Source organism: Parasteatoda tepidariorum, chromosome 12, assembly GCF_982258835.1.
Source record: "Parasteatoda tepidariorum strain Cologne lab strain chromosome 12, Ptep-v5.0, whole genome shotgun sequence".
In the NCBI taxonomy this organism is placed as follows: domain Eukaryota; kingdom Metazoa; phylum Arthropoda; class Arachnida; order Araneae; family Theridiidae; genus Parasteatoda; species Parasteatoda tepidariorum.
The window spans coordinates 6,334,156-6,349,135 of record NC_141766.1 but is presented as its reverse complement, the minus strand read 5'-3'; the positions used below and the strand labels follow the sequence as shown (position 1 = coordinate 6,349,135).

General features: G+C 30.8%; 1 protein-coding gene across 3 annotated transcripts in view; it reads right to left on the bottom strand.

Moving 5' to 3' along the window:
* Window positions 1-2,195, bottom strand: part of LOC107453366 (pyruvate kinase PKM) — a 29,917-nt gene extending 27,722 nt beyond the window's left edge. The window contains exons 1-2 of one of the 3 annotated variants that reach the window (XM_016070175.4): window positions 1,810-2,195; window positions 1,283-1,419 (exon numbers count right to left, since the gene is read on the bottom strand). In XM_016070175.4, the coding sequence (XP_015925661.2) occupies window positions 1,283-1,409 (127 nt within the window). In that variant the 5' untranslated portion in view covers window positions 1,410-1,419; window positions 1,810-2,195. Of the gene's footprint in view, window positions 1-1,282; window positions 1,420-1,580; window positions 1,640-1,757 lie in introns of those variants that run through there. The other 2 variants (XM_016070176.4, XM_071188431.2) reach the window with 2 other exon arrangements.
* Window positions 2,196-14,980: the final 12,785 nt, after the last annotated feature.

Sequence of the window (14,980 nt, the reverse complement as noted above, 5' to 3'; positions counted from 1 at the left end):
GTTGTGAAATTAATTTCTTGTTTTAACCCATATTTAAAACATTTTACTCTACTCTGAAATCATGAAAACTTAAATAATTTCTTACCAAAAAATATTTTAAAATAATTTTTTTTTTTTAAAAAAAGAAATTTTTCTTTTTATGGTTATTTCTTGCTGGAAAAATTCCAAGCAATAAATATAAAACCAAGTGCCTTTATTATTAACCTAAGTATAGAGTTACTGATGTTATAACAGGTACCATCAATTTTGAGAAAGGAAAGATAGGACAGATAGAAAAAAAAATTTTTTTACTTGGGAAAATCACTTAAAATGATCAATTACAAAAAAGCTTAAATAAAAACATTTAACAAAATAAAATTTTCTATCATCAAAATTAATTTGTTTACTTAATTCTCAGAGAAAATAGAATATTTTAATCATTTATTAAATCTGGAAAATTAATTAATTTAAAATCAAAATAGTTTCAGCAACTTTTATTTACTATCTATTAAGTCATTTTTCTTTGTTTAAACAATAACATTTAGTTTTTAATTACAAAAAAGTTTTTTTTTTCTGATTTACTTAAGACATGCTAATTCTAATATTTCACAAGAAAAAGAGTAATCTTATGTAGATCAATTGAAAAAATTTATCACTTCATTGTAAATTTTCTTTCAATGCCTGGGGTCATACCAAACTTTACGTGAAAGGTCCTATTTTTATGAAAAGTCACTCATAGAATTTTCTGAAAATAGGGTCTTGTTCTTGTGAAAACTGACAAAAACTAATGGTTCATCCAGACTTTTTAGGAAAAATCTACTTAAGATTTTTTAAATCTAAAATTATCTTACAATCATGTTCGTTGTGAGAAGATTGTTTTTGTGAATATATGAAGATAGGGTTCTGTTTTTGTGAGAAAAAAAGACAAAAATCATATTTCAAGTAGTTGTTTTAAAATCATAAATTAATAACATCATCAACTCTGTTTCTGTTTTTCAAATGAATGTCCATTTTTATGATAAAATATTAGTTCCTTGAAAAGAAAAACTGGAAAAAGCATGGATAGACTTCTTGTTAGTAATCAGAAATTTACTATAATTGGATAAATATTCTTGAAATAATTATCTTCATGTAATTACAGAATTAGGTTTTACTGTACTCATTCTTTTTATAAAAGAGTTTCTTGGGTTGAAAGACACCTATTTCTTCAGGCTTTTTTTTTCCTTTATGAGAGAAACTTGCCACCCCTGATTGAAAATAACATAATTTTAAACTCATCCAAAAAATAAGACATTAAAATTACCAATTGTACAAATTATTCCAGTTAGCCTAATATGTGACGTAGGAGCATCAATATCCAAAATGCTCAAGTGATCCAGGAGAGTATATTCCTGCTGCTCAGAAAGCTTGATTGTCTTTGAGCTAGGCATCTTTAATTATCTAAAAAAAAAATTAAAATGTATGATGCTATTATGTATAGAAATAAAACTACAGAGTACTTTTTGATTACGAAAATAAAACTGATAGTAAGATTTAAATTATATATATCATAGTAATTATCACATTGAAATTAAAAATATAAATCCTGCAATGAAAATTACATGATTTTTTTCGGAATATAATTAGAACGTAATTACTCTAAGAAATGATAGCTATCATACAAGTGAATCCGAATTTTATAATTAAGAATGGCAAAAAATTATAATGACACTCAGAAAAACAAAGTTATAAGTATTCATTTTTGATATCAGAGTTCTATAAATAAAATAAATTATTACTAAGTGAAGAGAGTAATACGGAAATAAATTATTAATTATAAAAGTAACATACTTTTCTGGAGAAAAAAAAAAGAGGTGTAACAGCAAAGACAGAGTGCACGTCACAAACTTTACTGTTTACTTTTTGTTAACAACCAGGTTACCGGCAGTTATCACGTGGATTTCAGCCTGCCTTCTGTTTTCCAAGCGCACTTCCTCATCAATCATCAATGTTCCGTTTTCGATGATCAAATGATCAAATCAGCTTCGGGTGCGATTATCAGCTGACGGCTGCATGGAAAAGAACGTGGAGGGAAAAAAAAATTTCTTGTCGTCATCGCGCACGTTCTAGAATTCTTAAATTATCATCGGATCGGAATTTGCATGCTTTTATTTTCAGATTATTTTTTTTCTACTATAATTTTAGACATTCCATTTCACTCGATATAACATAAATAAATCTACAGGCTTATTGTGAGCACAACGCAATTTAACTTTTTTTTCTTTGTCATGACTTTTTATTTATCAAGTGATAAGATATATTATTCCTTAATTATTTCCTATCTAAGTGTAAAAAAGAAACTGGGAAAAACCAATTTATCTTTCTAATTTTTTTTTTCTATATCGCGCATTATTTTAAATACCTTATTTACTTTAGGTCAATTAATTATTTACTTTAGGTCAGCATACTTTATTTACTTTAGGTCAGTCTTTGAAGATGATTAATTTTTATTTTGTATTTTTGTGGGCACCACATAAGCAGGAACGTAATTAATCAAAATTTTTGCAATTTATTTTGCAAGGAAACTATTTCACTAAAGAAAAAGTAGGGGTAAAAAAGACTTATGCAAGGTAGAATTTTTTATGAATACTGATGCACAAATTATGTTTTCACAAACATATTTATATTGAGTATATTAAAACTTGATGCAAAATTTTTTTTTAAAGGTTTTAGGAGCAATAAATTTTTATTTTCATTTAACAAGGTATATAAATACCTTTTTGCATTATCTAAAAGAGATCGATTTTTTTTCACGCTGATTCACTCGAAACTAAAGCGTCATAGAAACCTTTTAATTACAAATTCATATTTCTCGTCCAAAAATTTTCTGTAGTATGTATTTCTGAGCTTCATTCTGTTTCCATTATTTAATTTTTTTAATTACCGAGCACCGAGATTTATAAAATAATGCATTACAATTTATTTGCGCAAAACTATTAAGAATTTTATTTATAAACTAAAGAGAGAACTTGTTAGCAATATAGGAAATTGTTTTTTGTTTCCAATTGTCCGAAAGACTGGGTCACTAAAAAGTGGATAATTTTCGTATTATTTATGCATAATCTGTACGTTAGAGCTATAGAATCTTATTTACCAAAATGCAGACACAAAAAGTGGGTTATATTAAAATATAAACCAAAAAGTAAGTTTCAAAGGGAGAAAAATCACAGCAATAAAATAAGTAAAAATTTAGTTCTACAAAATCCTAGTGTTTAAGTACTCTTAGTTCTAAGAAAAAATATAAATTATGTGCACTATATTTAACTAAAATATTATTAAATATTAAGCTTGATGTGAATCAATGATGAGCCTCATTTTCAACAATTTTACGATCCTTATTTGTTGCATTTTGTAAATTAGAGAAAAAAAAATTTAATTTGACATTCTTCATGACACAGAACTTTTAAATTTCAAATTTCAGTGTTGCTTAACATGCTGCAAGCAGTAAAAATATCGAACCTCCTCCACTAGTTACGGCATTCAAAATATCACGAACATCTTACTTTTTTTCACATTTACAATAAACATTCATGATTCCTGCAATGTTCCTTTAAACTATTTTTTCAATATGAAATAAATATGAATGTGTTTAAGGCAGGGAATAGGGAACTCCGTGCATTTATAATACAACATTCTAGCTGTGTTTGTTTTCAAAAGTATTTTGTATTATGAGAGATTATAGTTGACAGTCAAAGTCATCTCTACAGCATCCCTCTATAGTAAAGCCACCAAGAATGGACACAGGACTTAAGAGTCCAATTTATTTTATATATATATATATATACAGGGCCAAACTAACCATTAAGCATACTAAGCACGTTTGTACATTGTTAAGTATGTAATTTTAAATGAAAAAATACAAAATTTAAAATGAAATAGGTGGAATAGTTTTCGAGAAATCAAATTTTAAATACACGACTTTTCATAATTTATTAACTCAGAAACAATTCGATCTATATCATTAAAATTTTGTATATTGTTATTTAAAATTACATACTTTAAAATGATGTAAAAATTTTTGAACATTACAACTAAGAAAATTTTGCATCTACTATTCGGAAAAATAATAAATAATCATAAATATTATTTATAAAGGAAATTATCTTTGGATTAACAAATTTTATAACTAAGTAGATGTATCTTTTGATTCGTTAAAAAATTTCTCTAGATTTAGCGGAGTGCGCAAAAAAGTGAAATTGACTTTAAGGGGTTCAAAATTTCGACTGCCTTTTTATTTAAACAATTGAGATCATATTTTCCAGACTGTGATAAGCTAACATCCATATTTTGAGGGTCAGAATTCCAAATCCGCGGGGAAAAAAAGTACGTTTTTCAGAGAAAATAAGTTTTTGTATCTGATTGAATTTATTGTAAAATTAAAATATCGTCTGAATTAATAAACTAGCGCATTTAAAATTTGACCCACTAACCCATTGAGTCCTAATACGGGAAAATCCGATTATTTAATGAAAAGTTATTCAGGATGTCCACTTTTTAATTTTGCACACGCCCTTTTTCAGAAAATATCGAATCGATTTTCAAATTCTCTCTATTTGCATTCTTTCCCTTCATGCATAAATTTATAAGTTCTTATATTTAAATAATATTGAATTTATCAGTTGTAATTTTTTTTCCTTATTTTCATGATTAAATATTTAATTGTATTCCTTTGTCAGAAAAATTTCAAACTCAGCATTATTTTTAAAGCTAAAATTTGCATCAATATTTAGAATATAATTGAAACCAGTTTAGTATAAATTGAAAAAAGGTTGCTCAAATTTAACTAGTTTAACAAGCTAATAGTTTCTCCATAATTTAATAGATTTAATTCAGTAATTTTTTATTTTAATAATTTTATATTTTAGTAACTTTATAAATTACTTTACTATAGTGATGCTTTCTGTAATTCCAATATTTTCTTTAAATAAAAAGAATTTTAACAGGTAAAAAAAGAGTAGTTGTAGTAATGAATAGTGGAGTGCACTGTTAAAATAAAAATTAACAACCAGTTTTAGTTAAATGTAATTTATTATTTTATATATAAAACATATTAGATTAATGCACTAGCTCAGCTTGATGTATTAAAATATTTCTAATTCTTTTTTAAAATCATAATTGAACAATACAAAACTTCTTAAAATAATATTAGATTATTTATGTGCAAAAATCCTGAGCACAATAAAAAATACTAGTTTAATTGTTAAGTTATTTTAACTATTAATTTAAAAATTGGTATGTATCGCTGCAAATGATTGATAACAGTCGCTTTTTAAATTTAACTGATTTAAAATCTTTTATTAAAGTGTCAAAAGACAACTTTTCTACATGATTATACACTGGTTATCATAAATTAAGGAAAAATCACAAAAATAGCGATAACTCTTTCAAAAGTAAGCCAAACCGTGCAAAATTTGCATATGTTGTCCACTAAGAGTAGCTGAGTAAAATTGCAATATGCAAATTAGTGGCGCTGCACTCGGCTTACGTCATCTGCCTGGAGCATAAAAGTCCAAGTTTGAGAGAAAGCACACAAATTTTACTGTGATTGCGACATTGAAAATCTGAGATAGCCAATTCGTAATAATGACCTCTAGGCATCATTTGCCTGAAGAACTACGATGGAGAGCCATCGGGAGACTAGAGGCAGGGCAGAGTCAATCAGAAGTGGCCAGATGGCTAAATGTGAGTCCATCTGTGGTTCATAGACTTTGGAGGCAATTTCAAACCACAGATTCGGCATCTAGGAGGTTCAGTCAAGGACGGCCAACTGTTACGACCAGTGCCGATGACCGATATTTGACATTAAGTGCACGCAGGAATAGAACCGCTACTCCGACACATCTTAGATCCTCTCTTGCTGCAGCCACCGGAAGGTTGGTGTCAACGTCAACTGTGCGCAGAAGGCTCCACGAAGGTGGTCTGTATGCGAGACGACCAGCCATTTGCGTGCCGCTCACATCACGCCATAGGAGAGACCGTTTGCAGTGGGCCCGACAACATGTCCACTGGACGTCAGATCAATGGAGGCCTGTTCTCTTTACGGATGAGTCCAGGTTTAGTCTAGAAAGTGACAGTAAACGTTATTTGATATGGAGAGAACCTGGGACCCGTTATCATCCATCAAACATCCGTGAAAGAGATGCATACGGAAGAGGCAGTGTCTGTGTTTGGGGAGGCATATCCTTAGGAGGGCGCACATACCTCCATGTCTTTCCAAGGGGAACCGTGAATGCTCAGGTTTATCGAGACAACATCCTTGATGCTTATGTGCGCCCATATGCCGGGGCAATTGGTGATTGCTTCCTGTTACAGGACGATAATGCAAGACCACACAGAGCTCGCATTGTTGATGATTATCTTCAACAGGAAACAATTACTCGCATGGAGTGGCCAGCTCGATCCCCGGACTTGAATCCTATCGAGCACGTTTGGGATGCTCTAGGGAGGCGTGTATCTGCCATCAATCCGCCCCCTCAGACCTTTGCCACGCTTGCAACTGCTTTACAAGAGCAATGGCTCTCACTTCCTATTGAACTGATAGACCGCATAATTGAAAGCATCACACATCGCTGTTTGTGCTGTATTGCTTCTAGAGGCAATCATATTCCATATTAAAGGTACTTTTTCTATTGCAAACCGATACTTCCAATTTGTTTATTTTATACATGTGCTAATTTCTATACTACTATTAATGTCTGATAATTTCTTTTTATGTTGTTTAATACCTTACTATGTGTTGTATATTGTGGGTAAGTTTCATAAAATTCCATGTGTAATTTCTTGAGTTATCGCGATTTTTGTGAATTTTCCTTAATTTATGATAACCAGTGTATTTAAATTTCACCTCGTTTGCGAGTGTGTTTTTTTGTAATAATTTGCGTTTAAAAACTCGCTGTGCCAGCTGACTATTAGTGAATTCACAATAAAATTAGTGTTCAATACAAGCATATTGTGCGTTATAAAGCAATCACTCTATCAGTCTTAATTTATATGACTTAAATACAAAACTCACTTTCAGTTGTTAATTTTTACAGAAGAAAAATCAAAATGATCTAACAGAGATTCAATTATGAAGTTAACTTATTATTAATTCAGAACTTTAGCTGTATATTCAACATATTAAATGTGTAGAATATTTTTGATTGTGATTGTAATGAATTAACTGAGTGTAATTAATTGATTGTAATAAATTTTTTATTTTGCATTATAATTTAAAATAAAATTTTAAACACTACGTTTCCGTTTCAACGTTTTAATTCTACGTTCAAGTGAGCGAAGAAAAAGAAAGAATTCGATTTTGCCACTCCTAAATCAAAAAACGCTGGACACATCACTTTCTAAAGACGGAGAGGGAAGAAAAAGCTTGTGATAGGATTATCACCAATTCCTTTCTTTCTCTCTCTCCTCCAGAAAGTGATGCTCCTATATTTTTCGTTTTTTTCTTTTTATTTCACCTAAGAAGCATAGTTCTTAAAATTTTTATTTTATATTTTATTTTTCTGATTTTGGACCTGTTAATGTTTGAAAAGGTCGAAATTCTGATTTCCAATAAAATGGAGATAAATTTTGATTTGCTATTTTTAGGAAACAAATGTAACTTGAATTGCCATCAGATACAGAGCTTCAGTTGAAATTTGAGGTTTCTACATATAAAGCGAAAAAAAGTTTTGTTTAACGAAAAATTCTCTTCACTGATAAAATGACGATAAACGTAGCTTTCAGTGATCCGGAAGCAAACTCTGTTTGTTGTGGTTAGGAAACGACTTGTATTCTCAATAAGTACACAGTTTAAGTGAAAATTTGAGTACTCTAGCTAGTTGGAATGTAGATGAACTTTCAATTGCATGCTACCATCGTTACAAATTCGAAAGCGAGTTAATTCAGTTAATAATAATAATAAATACTGTACGTAATGAGAAAACTTTTATAAATTCACGGAGAATCGTCATAAGTCCCAACACTCTCAGAGATGAAAGAAAAGTTGTTTGTAATTTTTATTGATTATTAATTCCGTTTTTGTACAGTATAGAGCTTCTGTTGTATGCTTTTTTCATTCTCTATAAAAATTCGTTAAAGTTCGATTTTTTTTTTTCATGAATAGTCACGTGAAATCCACAGTAAAAAAAGTTTTTTTCATTTAATTTTTAGAAGAAATAATAATTAAAAAATATAATTAAATTTTTAGCAAAATTATAATAAAAAACATTACGGAACACCCGGAAAGTTTGAATAAACAATTATGTTATATTCCATAGAATTAAAATGGAAAAAAAAAATAGTTTGTGGGTCAGGAATTTTTTTTTTTAAATAAAACACCAGAATTGTCAAAAATATTTTAGCTCGGCTCTAAGATCAAAAAATATGTGGTTAGCGTTGAAAACTCTTCAAAGAGTTAATTGTTTAATTTTGATTCCCGTTACAGATCCTCTGCAAAAACTTTTTAAATTTGCAGTTATATAAATTTACTTTTGCAACTTACTTCAATTTTATTAAAGAAAAATATTTTTTATTATTTTGTTGATATTTTAATTACTCTTTTAAGAAGCATAAAACTCCTTCAAGTAAGTGCTTAGGGCCTCTAACACTTTTAATCAGGTCCTATCTATCTATCTATCTATCTATCTATCTATCTATCTATCTATCTATCTATATATATATATATATATATATATATATATATATATATATATATATATATATATATATATATATATATATATATATATATATATATATATATATATATATATATATATATATATATATATATATATATATATATATATATATATATATATATATATATTTATATATATACATACATACAGTACCAGTCAAAACTTTAGGCTCACTTGTATTTATTTCAAAATTTTTAAAATAGTTAAATGCTTCTGAGCTTCTAACTCAAACATACAATTTATCAAACATAATCATAAACAAATATATCAAAACTCTGTTTTCTTTTAAAACTGTTCATTATTTTTTCATTTTGCATCGATTCTGTAGTTGATAACGAAATGAACGAAAGTGCATGTAAGTACCTATTCCAAAAAAAAGTGTAATTTATTTAAAAAAATTTATTAATTCTTAGTTTATAAACAATTTACTTTTCATTTTCTTTTATGAGGTTAATTATAAGTTTTGTTCATGTACATGACAAACTTTAAATATTGATATAATAGTCTTAATTAGCCAGAGTAAGTGGTATATACACTGGTGTGCAAAACTTAAGCAACAAGTGCGTTTTTTGTCATAACTCTACAAGAAATCATCCGATTGACATGAAATTTGAATATGATGTACATTATTTTGTACTTAAACGATGGTAAAAGAATAATGGTGCAGAAATGAATATGAAGCTTAAAGTAGGGAATGGAACAAAAAAAGGCTTTATATGACATATAGTGGCGTTACACATGATTGCCTGAAGACGCGTAAGTACAACTGGCAGATGTTCCCTAGTATGGGATATACCCTCCCCTTACTGTAATTGTTGCTTGACATCGTCTCTCCATGCTAAGCACCAGATTATCCAGGAGTTCTTGGGGTAAACGTCTCCATTCCTCCTTTAACGCATCTTTCAGCTGATGGATGTTACCAGGAGGATACTGTCGTGTCGCAAGACGTCTCCCTAATGCATCCCACACATGCTCTATGGGATTTAGATCTGGAGAGTAAGCTGGCCAATCCATTCGTGTGATATCTTCACTTTCCAGTAGCTCTTGAACATTAGCAGTACGGTGTGGCCGGGCATTGTCATCCATAAAAATGAAGTCTGTTCCAATGGCCCCTGCATCAGACGCACATGGGGTATGATTACCTCACTGCAGTAGCGGTCTCCAGTTACAGAACCTCGGTGGAAGATTTGATGCTCAGTCCGCCCGTTCAACATAATGCCACCCCAGACGACAACTCCAGGACCACCGTAACGATCTCTTTCCGCGATGTTATTGGGATGAAATCAAGCTCCAATCTCTCTCCAGATCAACTGACGTTGAGAAATGCTTGTAGCACTAAAACGACTCTCATCTGTGAAGAGGACGCGACTCCATTGATGAGGTGTTCAGGTTTCTTGTTCTCTGCACCACTCTAAACGATGCCACCGATGGCTAACTTTTAAAGGTATGCAGCGTTCAGGACGTCTAGCAAATAAGCCACCTTTGTGGAGGCGTCTGGCCACTGTAAATCTTGATACTTGTCGTCCTGTGGCTGCGCACAGTTGCTGAGATATGGCTCTCGCTGACTGAAAACGGTTTCTTTTCGCCTGGAGGACAATATAACGGTCATCTCTTGGTGTTGTTTTCCTTGGAAGGCCACCACCAACCTTCCGAGCAGCTGTACCAGTAGTTTTAAAGACATTCCAAGCACGAGAAACAACACTTTTGTTGATCCCGAACTCTTCGGCGACACTGGTCACACTACGCCCCTCCTCAAGCATCCCAATCGTTCTTCATCGAGTAAAGTCGTCTAAATGATTTCTTGAAGACATGTTTCTCAAAACAAATCACTTGCACTTTCAGCGAATGTCTTTAACTACGGTGCTCTTCATCCTTTAATCACAGCTTTGACCTGCGCGCGCCGACCCACAAGGTTTACGTGCACTTACATCACCTACGACGTTTTATTTCTAAAATTTGCATACAAATAATCTTTATACTGAATTTTTGCGTGCATATTATACTGCAATTTCATGGCTATCTTATACTTTGTTCAGGAGCTGTGGCTGAAAAACCACTTGTTGCTTAAGTTTTGTACACCAGTGTATTAAAAACAAAAGTTAAAATATTTTTATACAATTCATTACAGAAATATGGGTCAAAAACGAGAAATAAGTGTGGAAACACGTGCAGTTAATATTGCACTTCATGCAGAAGACTATTCAAGTTGACAAATTGCCTCTAAAACTAATACTTCTCACACCACTGTTGTCAGAACTTTGCAAAGGAAGAAAGAAACTGGCCAAAATAAGATAGGAGGATAAGTTTATCTGCATTTAAAGTAAGCGGTAGTGGACTCGAACAGCACCAGAAAATCCGAGAGGATTCGAATGCTACTCGGCAGAAAATTGTGTCAATATCTACTGTACAACGTCGACTTCGTGACTACGGTTTAAAAGGTTGTGTAGCTGCTAGAAAACCTCTTCTGAAAAAACAAATAAAGTAAAACGACTGCAATGGGCTTAAAAACATGTTACCTCTGGTCTTTAGAACAGTGGTCAAAAGTTTTGTTTACAGACGAATCAAAATTTGAATTGTTTGGAAGCAAACGAAGGCAGTACGTTCGTCGTTTAGTTGGTGAACGTATGACAAGTCAATGTTTACTACCAACTGTGAAGCAAGGTGGAGGTACAGTCATGATTTGGGGATGTTTTGCCTGTGGCAAAGTTGGAGAATAGAGGGTATTATGGATAAAAAAATATTATCACAGACTATTGCAGCGTTACGCTTTTCCATGTGGACAGAGAATCGTTGGTCAAGGATTTGTTTTTCAGCAAGATAACGATCCAAACATTCATCGAAATTGTGTAGAAACTACATTGCATCAAAAGAAAAGAAAAAAGTATGTACTGAAATACATGGATTGGCCCCCTCAATCCGCTGATATTAATCCTATTGCGCTATTGTGGGATGAACTCGATAGAAATGTTAGAAAAAGGAGATGTACCAATCAAAACAAGCTTTGGGAATCTTTACTTAGTTGCTGGAACCAGATCTCAGCAGGAACATTACAAAAACTGATAGAAAGAATGCCAAAAATATGTGCTGCTGTGATAAAGGCTAAAGGAGGATATTTCGAAGAATCCAAAATTGGTCGAAATTCATAAGTTATGCATGAAATTATAGTTCTTACCATATAAGCGTACCTACATTTGTCAAAATAAAGTTAATTTGATGCAATTTTCAGTTTAAAAACCTTGTTATTTGTCTACTTTTAAAAATTCAAGAGTGAGTTTAACCTTTTGACCGGTACGCATTCCTTTAAGATGGTGAATGTGTTAGGTTGTTATTTAAATACATCGTTAGATTGAAAAGGGTGCTAATGAATACCTCAAAATTAATAACCTCAAATATACCTTAATATACCTCCAGAGGTATATATGTATCAACCTGAGGTGTTTCATCTTACATCTGTGGAGATTTCGATACATACTACTTTAAGGTGTTTCGTTTTCATCCTTAGGTTATTACTTATCAACCTGAAGAATATTTTTTTTACACCTGTGGAAGTATTTATTCAACAACCTAAGGTGTTTCATTTAACACTTCAGGCTATTCTGTATCAACTTCAAGCGTATTTCTTGACAGTTGTAGAGGTAATTTTTTACTAACGTGAGGTGTTTTATGTTCTACCTCAGGTTATTACATTTCAACCTCAAGTATGTATTTTTATGCTTGCAGAGGTATTTTTTTCATAAACTTAAGGTGCGTCATTTTAAACATCAAGTTAGTATAGATCAATCTCAAGTGTATTTTTCGACCTTTGTTCGTTTTTTATGAACGTGAGGTGTTCTACTTTAGGTTATTATTTTTCAACCTCAAGTGCGGATTTATATAGTTGTTGAAGTATTTATTTATTTACCTACGGTGAGGTGTGACATTTCACACTTCTGTTTATTATAAATCAACCTCAAGTGTATTTTCTGACACTTGGAAAAGTTATTGTTTATTAACGGGGGATGTTTCATGTTCTACCTTAAGTTATTATTTCGTAACCTCAAGTGCATATTTTTGTATTTTAAGAGGTATTAATTTATCCACCTAAGATGCAACATTTTACACTTCAGGCTTTTATAGCTCAACCTAAAGTTGTTGTTTTTTAATACTTACGAAGGTAATAATTCACAAACGTGAGGTGTTATACGGTCCACCTATAATTTATTAATTCTTAACCTCACTATTATTTATATTATATATATAAAGAATAGGGTATACCTTTACATTTTTTCAGTAGTAGAGATCTTCATTTATCAACCTAAAGTTATTAATATTGCACTTTCGGCAGTAATTTTTTTTTTGTTAAGCTGTAAAAAAATGAAAAATACGTAATTCTTCTGTAATTTTAAAAGATTCAATTAAATTATTTTGAAATGACACTTATTCGAATACCACAGTTGAAAAAAATTATTTGTGGGAACTCACGTTTTTATAAGATAAATGTCTAAGGTGCTTGAATTTTACTCAGCTGACATTCAAAATACTTTTATTTACAACTAAAATTTAATTTATTTTTTTTACAAACCAACAAAATTTTTTAAATATTGATTCTGTCTCCCTGCTTAAACTTGGACGTATTGGAACCTAAGAGAAAAAAAAATGTGAGTTAGTACGGAAGTCATATTTACAAGAATAGCGGCAGGTTTTGAAACATTAAAATAATAGAAATTCGAAATTGTTTTTGTTTCTTTCATGACTTAAATTAACAAGATGAAATTAATTTTCTTTTTTAGATAAATGACATTCCACTTCTTTAATTTCTATTCAATCCTCGTACCTAAAAGCATTTGAAAGTATGACGTTTAAAAGTGTGTACATAAACTCAATAAGACAAGTCTATATTTGTAAACGTTTCGCAAGATTTACTAAAACTAATATTTTTTAAATCAATTTTTGAAGCTGATTCTGAAATGGACTTCTATTATTGTCAATCATATCAGAGTTTCGCAAAAAATAGTTATTTTAATATTTTAATTAACGTAATCAAGAATCAACAATCGTTTAATAACATAAAATTTTGAAGTTAGGTACCAATTTTTATGCATGTTTTACAACCAATCGAATAAAACTAACTACAAGCTGATAGGAGCATTTGTTTTAAAGTTGTAAGCAATTTTATGAGAGGAAAATGTGTACGATTAAATAAGAACGATTTGAAATAATGCTTTTAAAAGAGGTTGACAAAAATAATTCCTATGTAACTTAAAATACCGAGCAGAATAAAACTAATTGTCAGTTGCTGCAATCATTTGTTTAAATATATAAACATATCTCATAGGGTGAAATTTAAAAAAAAAATGCATATAACTTTCAAACAATAAATGCTTTTATTTGCAATTGATTTTATTCGATTCAGCATTAAAACCACATAAGAAACAATACCGACTTACTTCTAAAAAATTTAAGATTTCCGAAATTTGCAAATATCATAAGCAGCGAATCATAAGCAGTGAATCATAAGCAGCTGCGTACAAATGCTCATAAACCTTGAAACAAATTATCATATAAACTTGAAATCGGGTTAAATTTAATTCTGCTTAATATGGGTAAATTGCGAAAAAATAACGTGTAGTGAAATATAACAGTTCTCTGATCAAGCATGAAAAAGTGAGCTGATACAGTTATTAGTTTTCAGTTATGAAATATCAGCCAAACTATTGTTATCAACAATTACATAAATTCAGTAGTTTATAATGTGAGATTACTGTTTCTCTTTGTTATAAATTCTGAACTATTTCCCAGGGGAAGGCAGAGCAGTAGCTTGCTAGCCACTTCTTCTTCGTTGCTGCACATGTGCTATATACAGATTATGTCATCTAAGCAATATCAGGGTACTACTTGTGGATAAGCTCTGTTAATACACTGGTTATCATAAATTAAGGAAAATTCACAAAAATCGCGATAACTCAAGAAATTACACATGGAATTTTATGAAACTTACCCACAATATACAACACATAGTAAGGTATTAAACAACATAAAAAGAAATTATCAGACATTAATAGTAGTATAGAAATTAGCACATGTATAAAATAAACAAATTGGAAGTATCGGTTTGCAATAGAAAAAGTACCTTTAATATGGAATATGATTGCCTCTAGAAGCAATACAGCACAAACAGCGATGTGTGATGCTTTCAATTATGCGGTCTATCAGTTCAATAGGAAGTGAGAGCCATTGCTCTTGTAAAGCAGTTGCAAGCGTGGCAAAGGGTCTGAGGGGGCGGATTGATGGCAGATACACGCCTC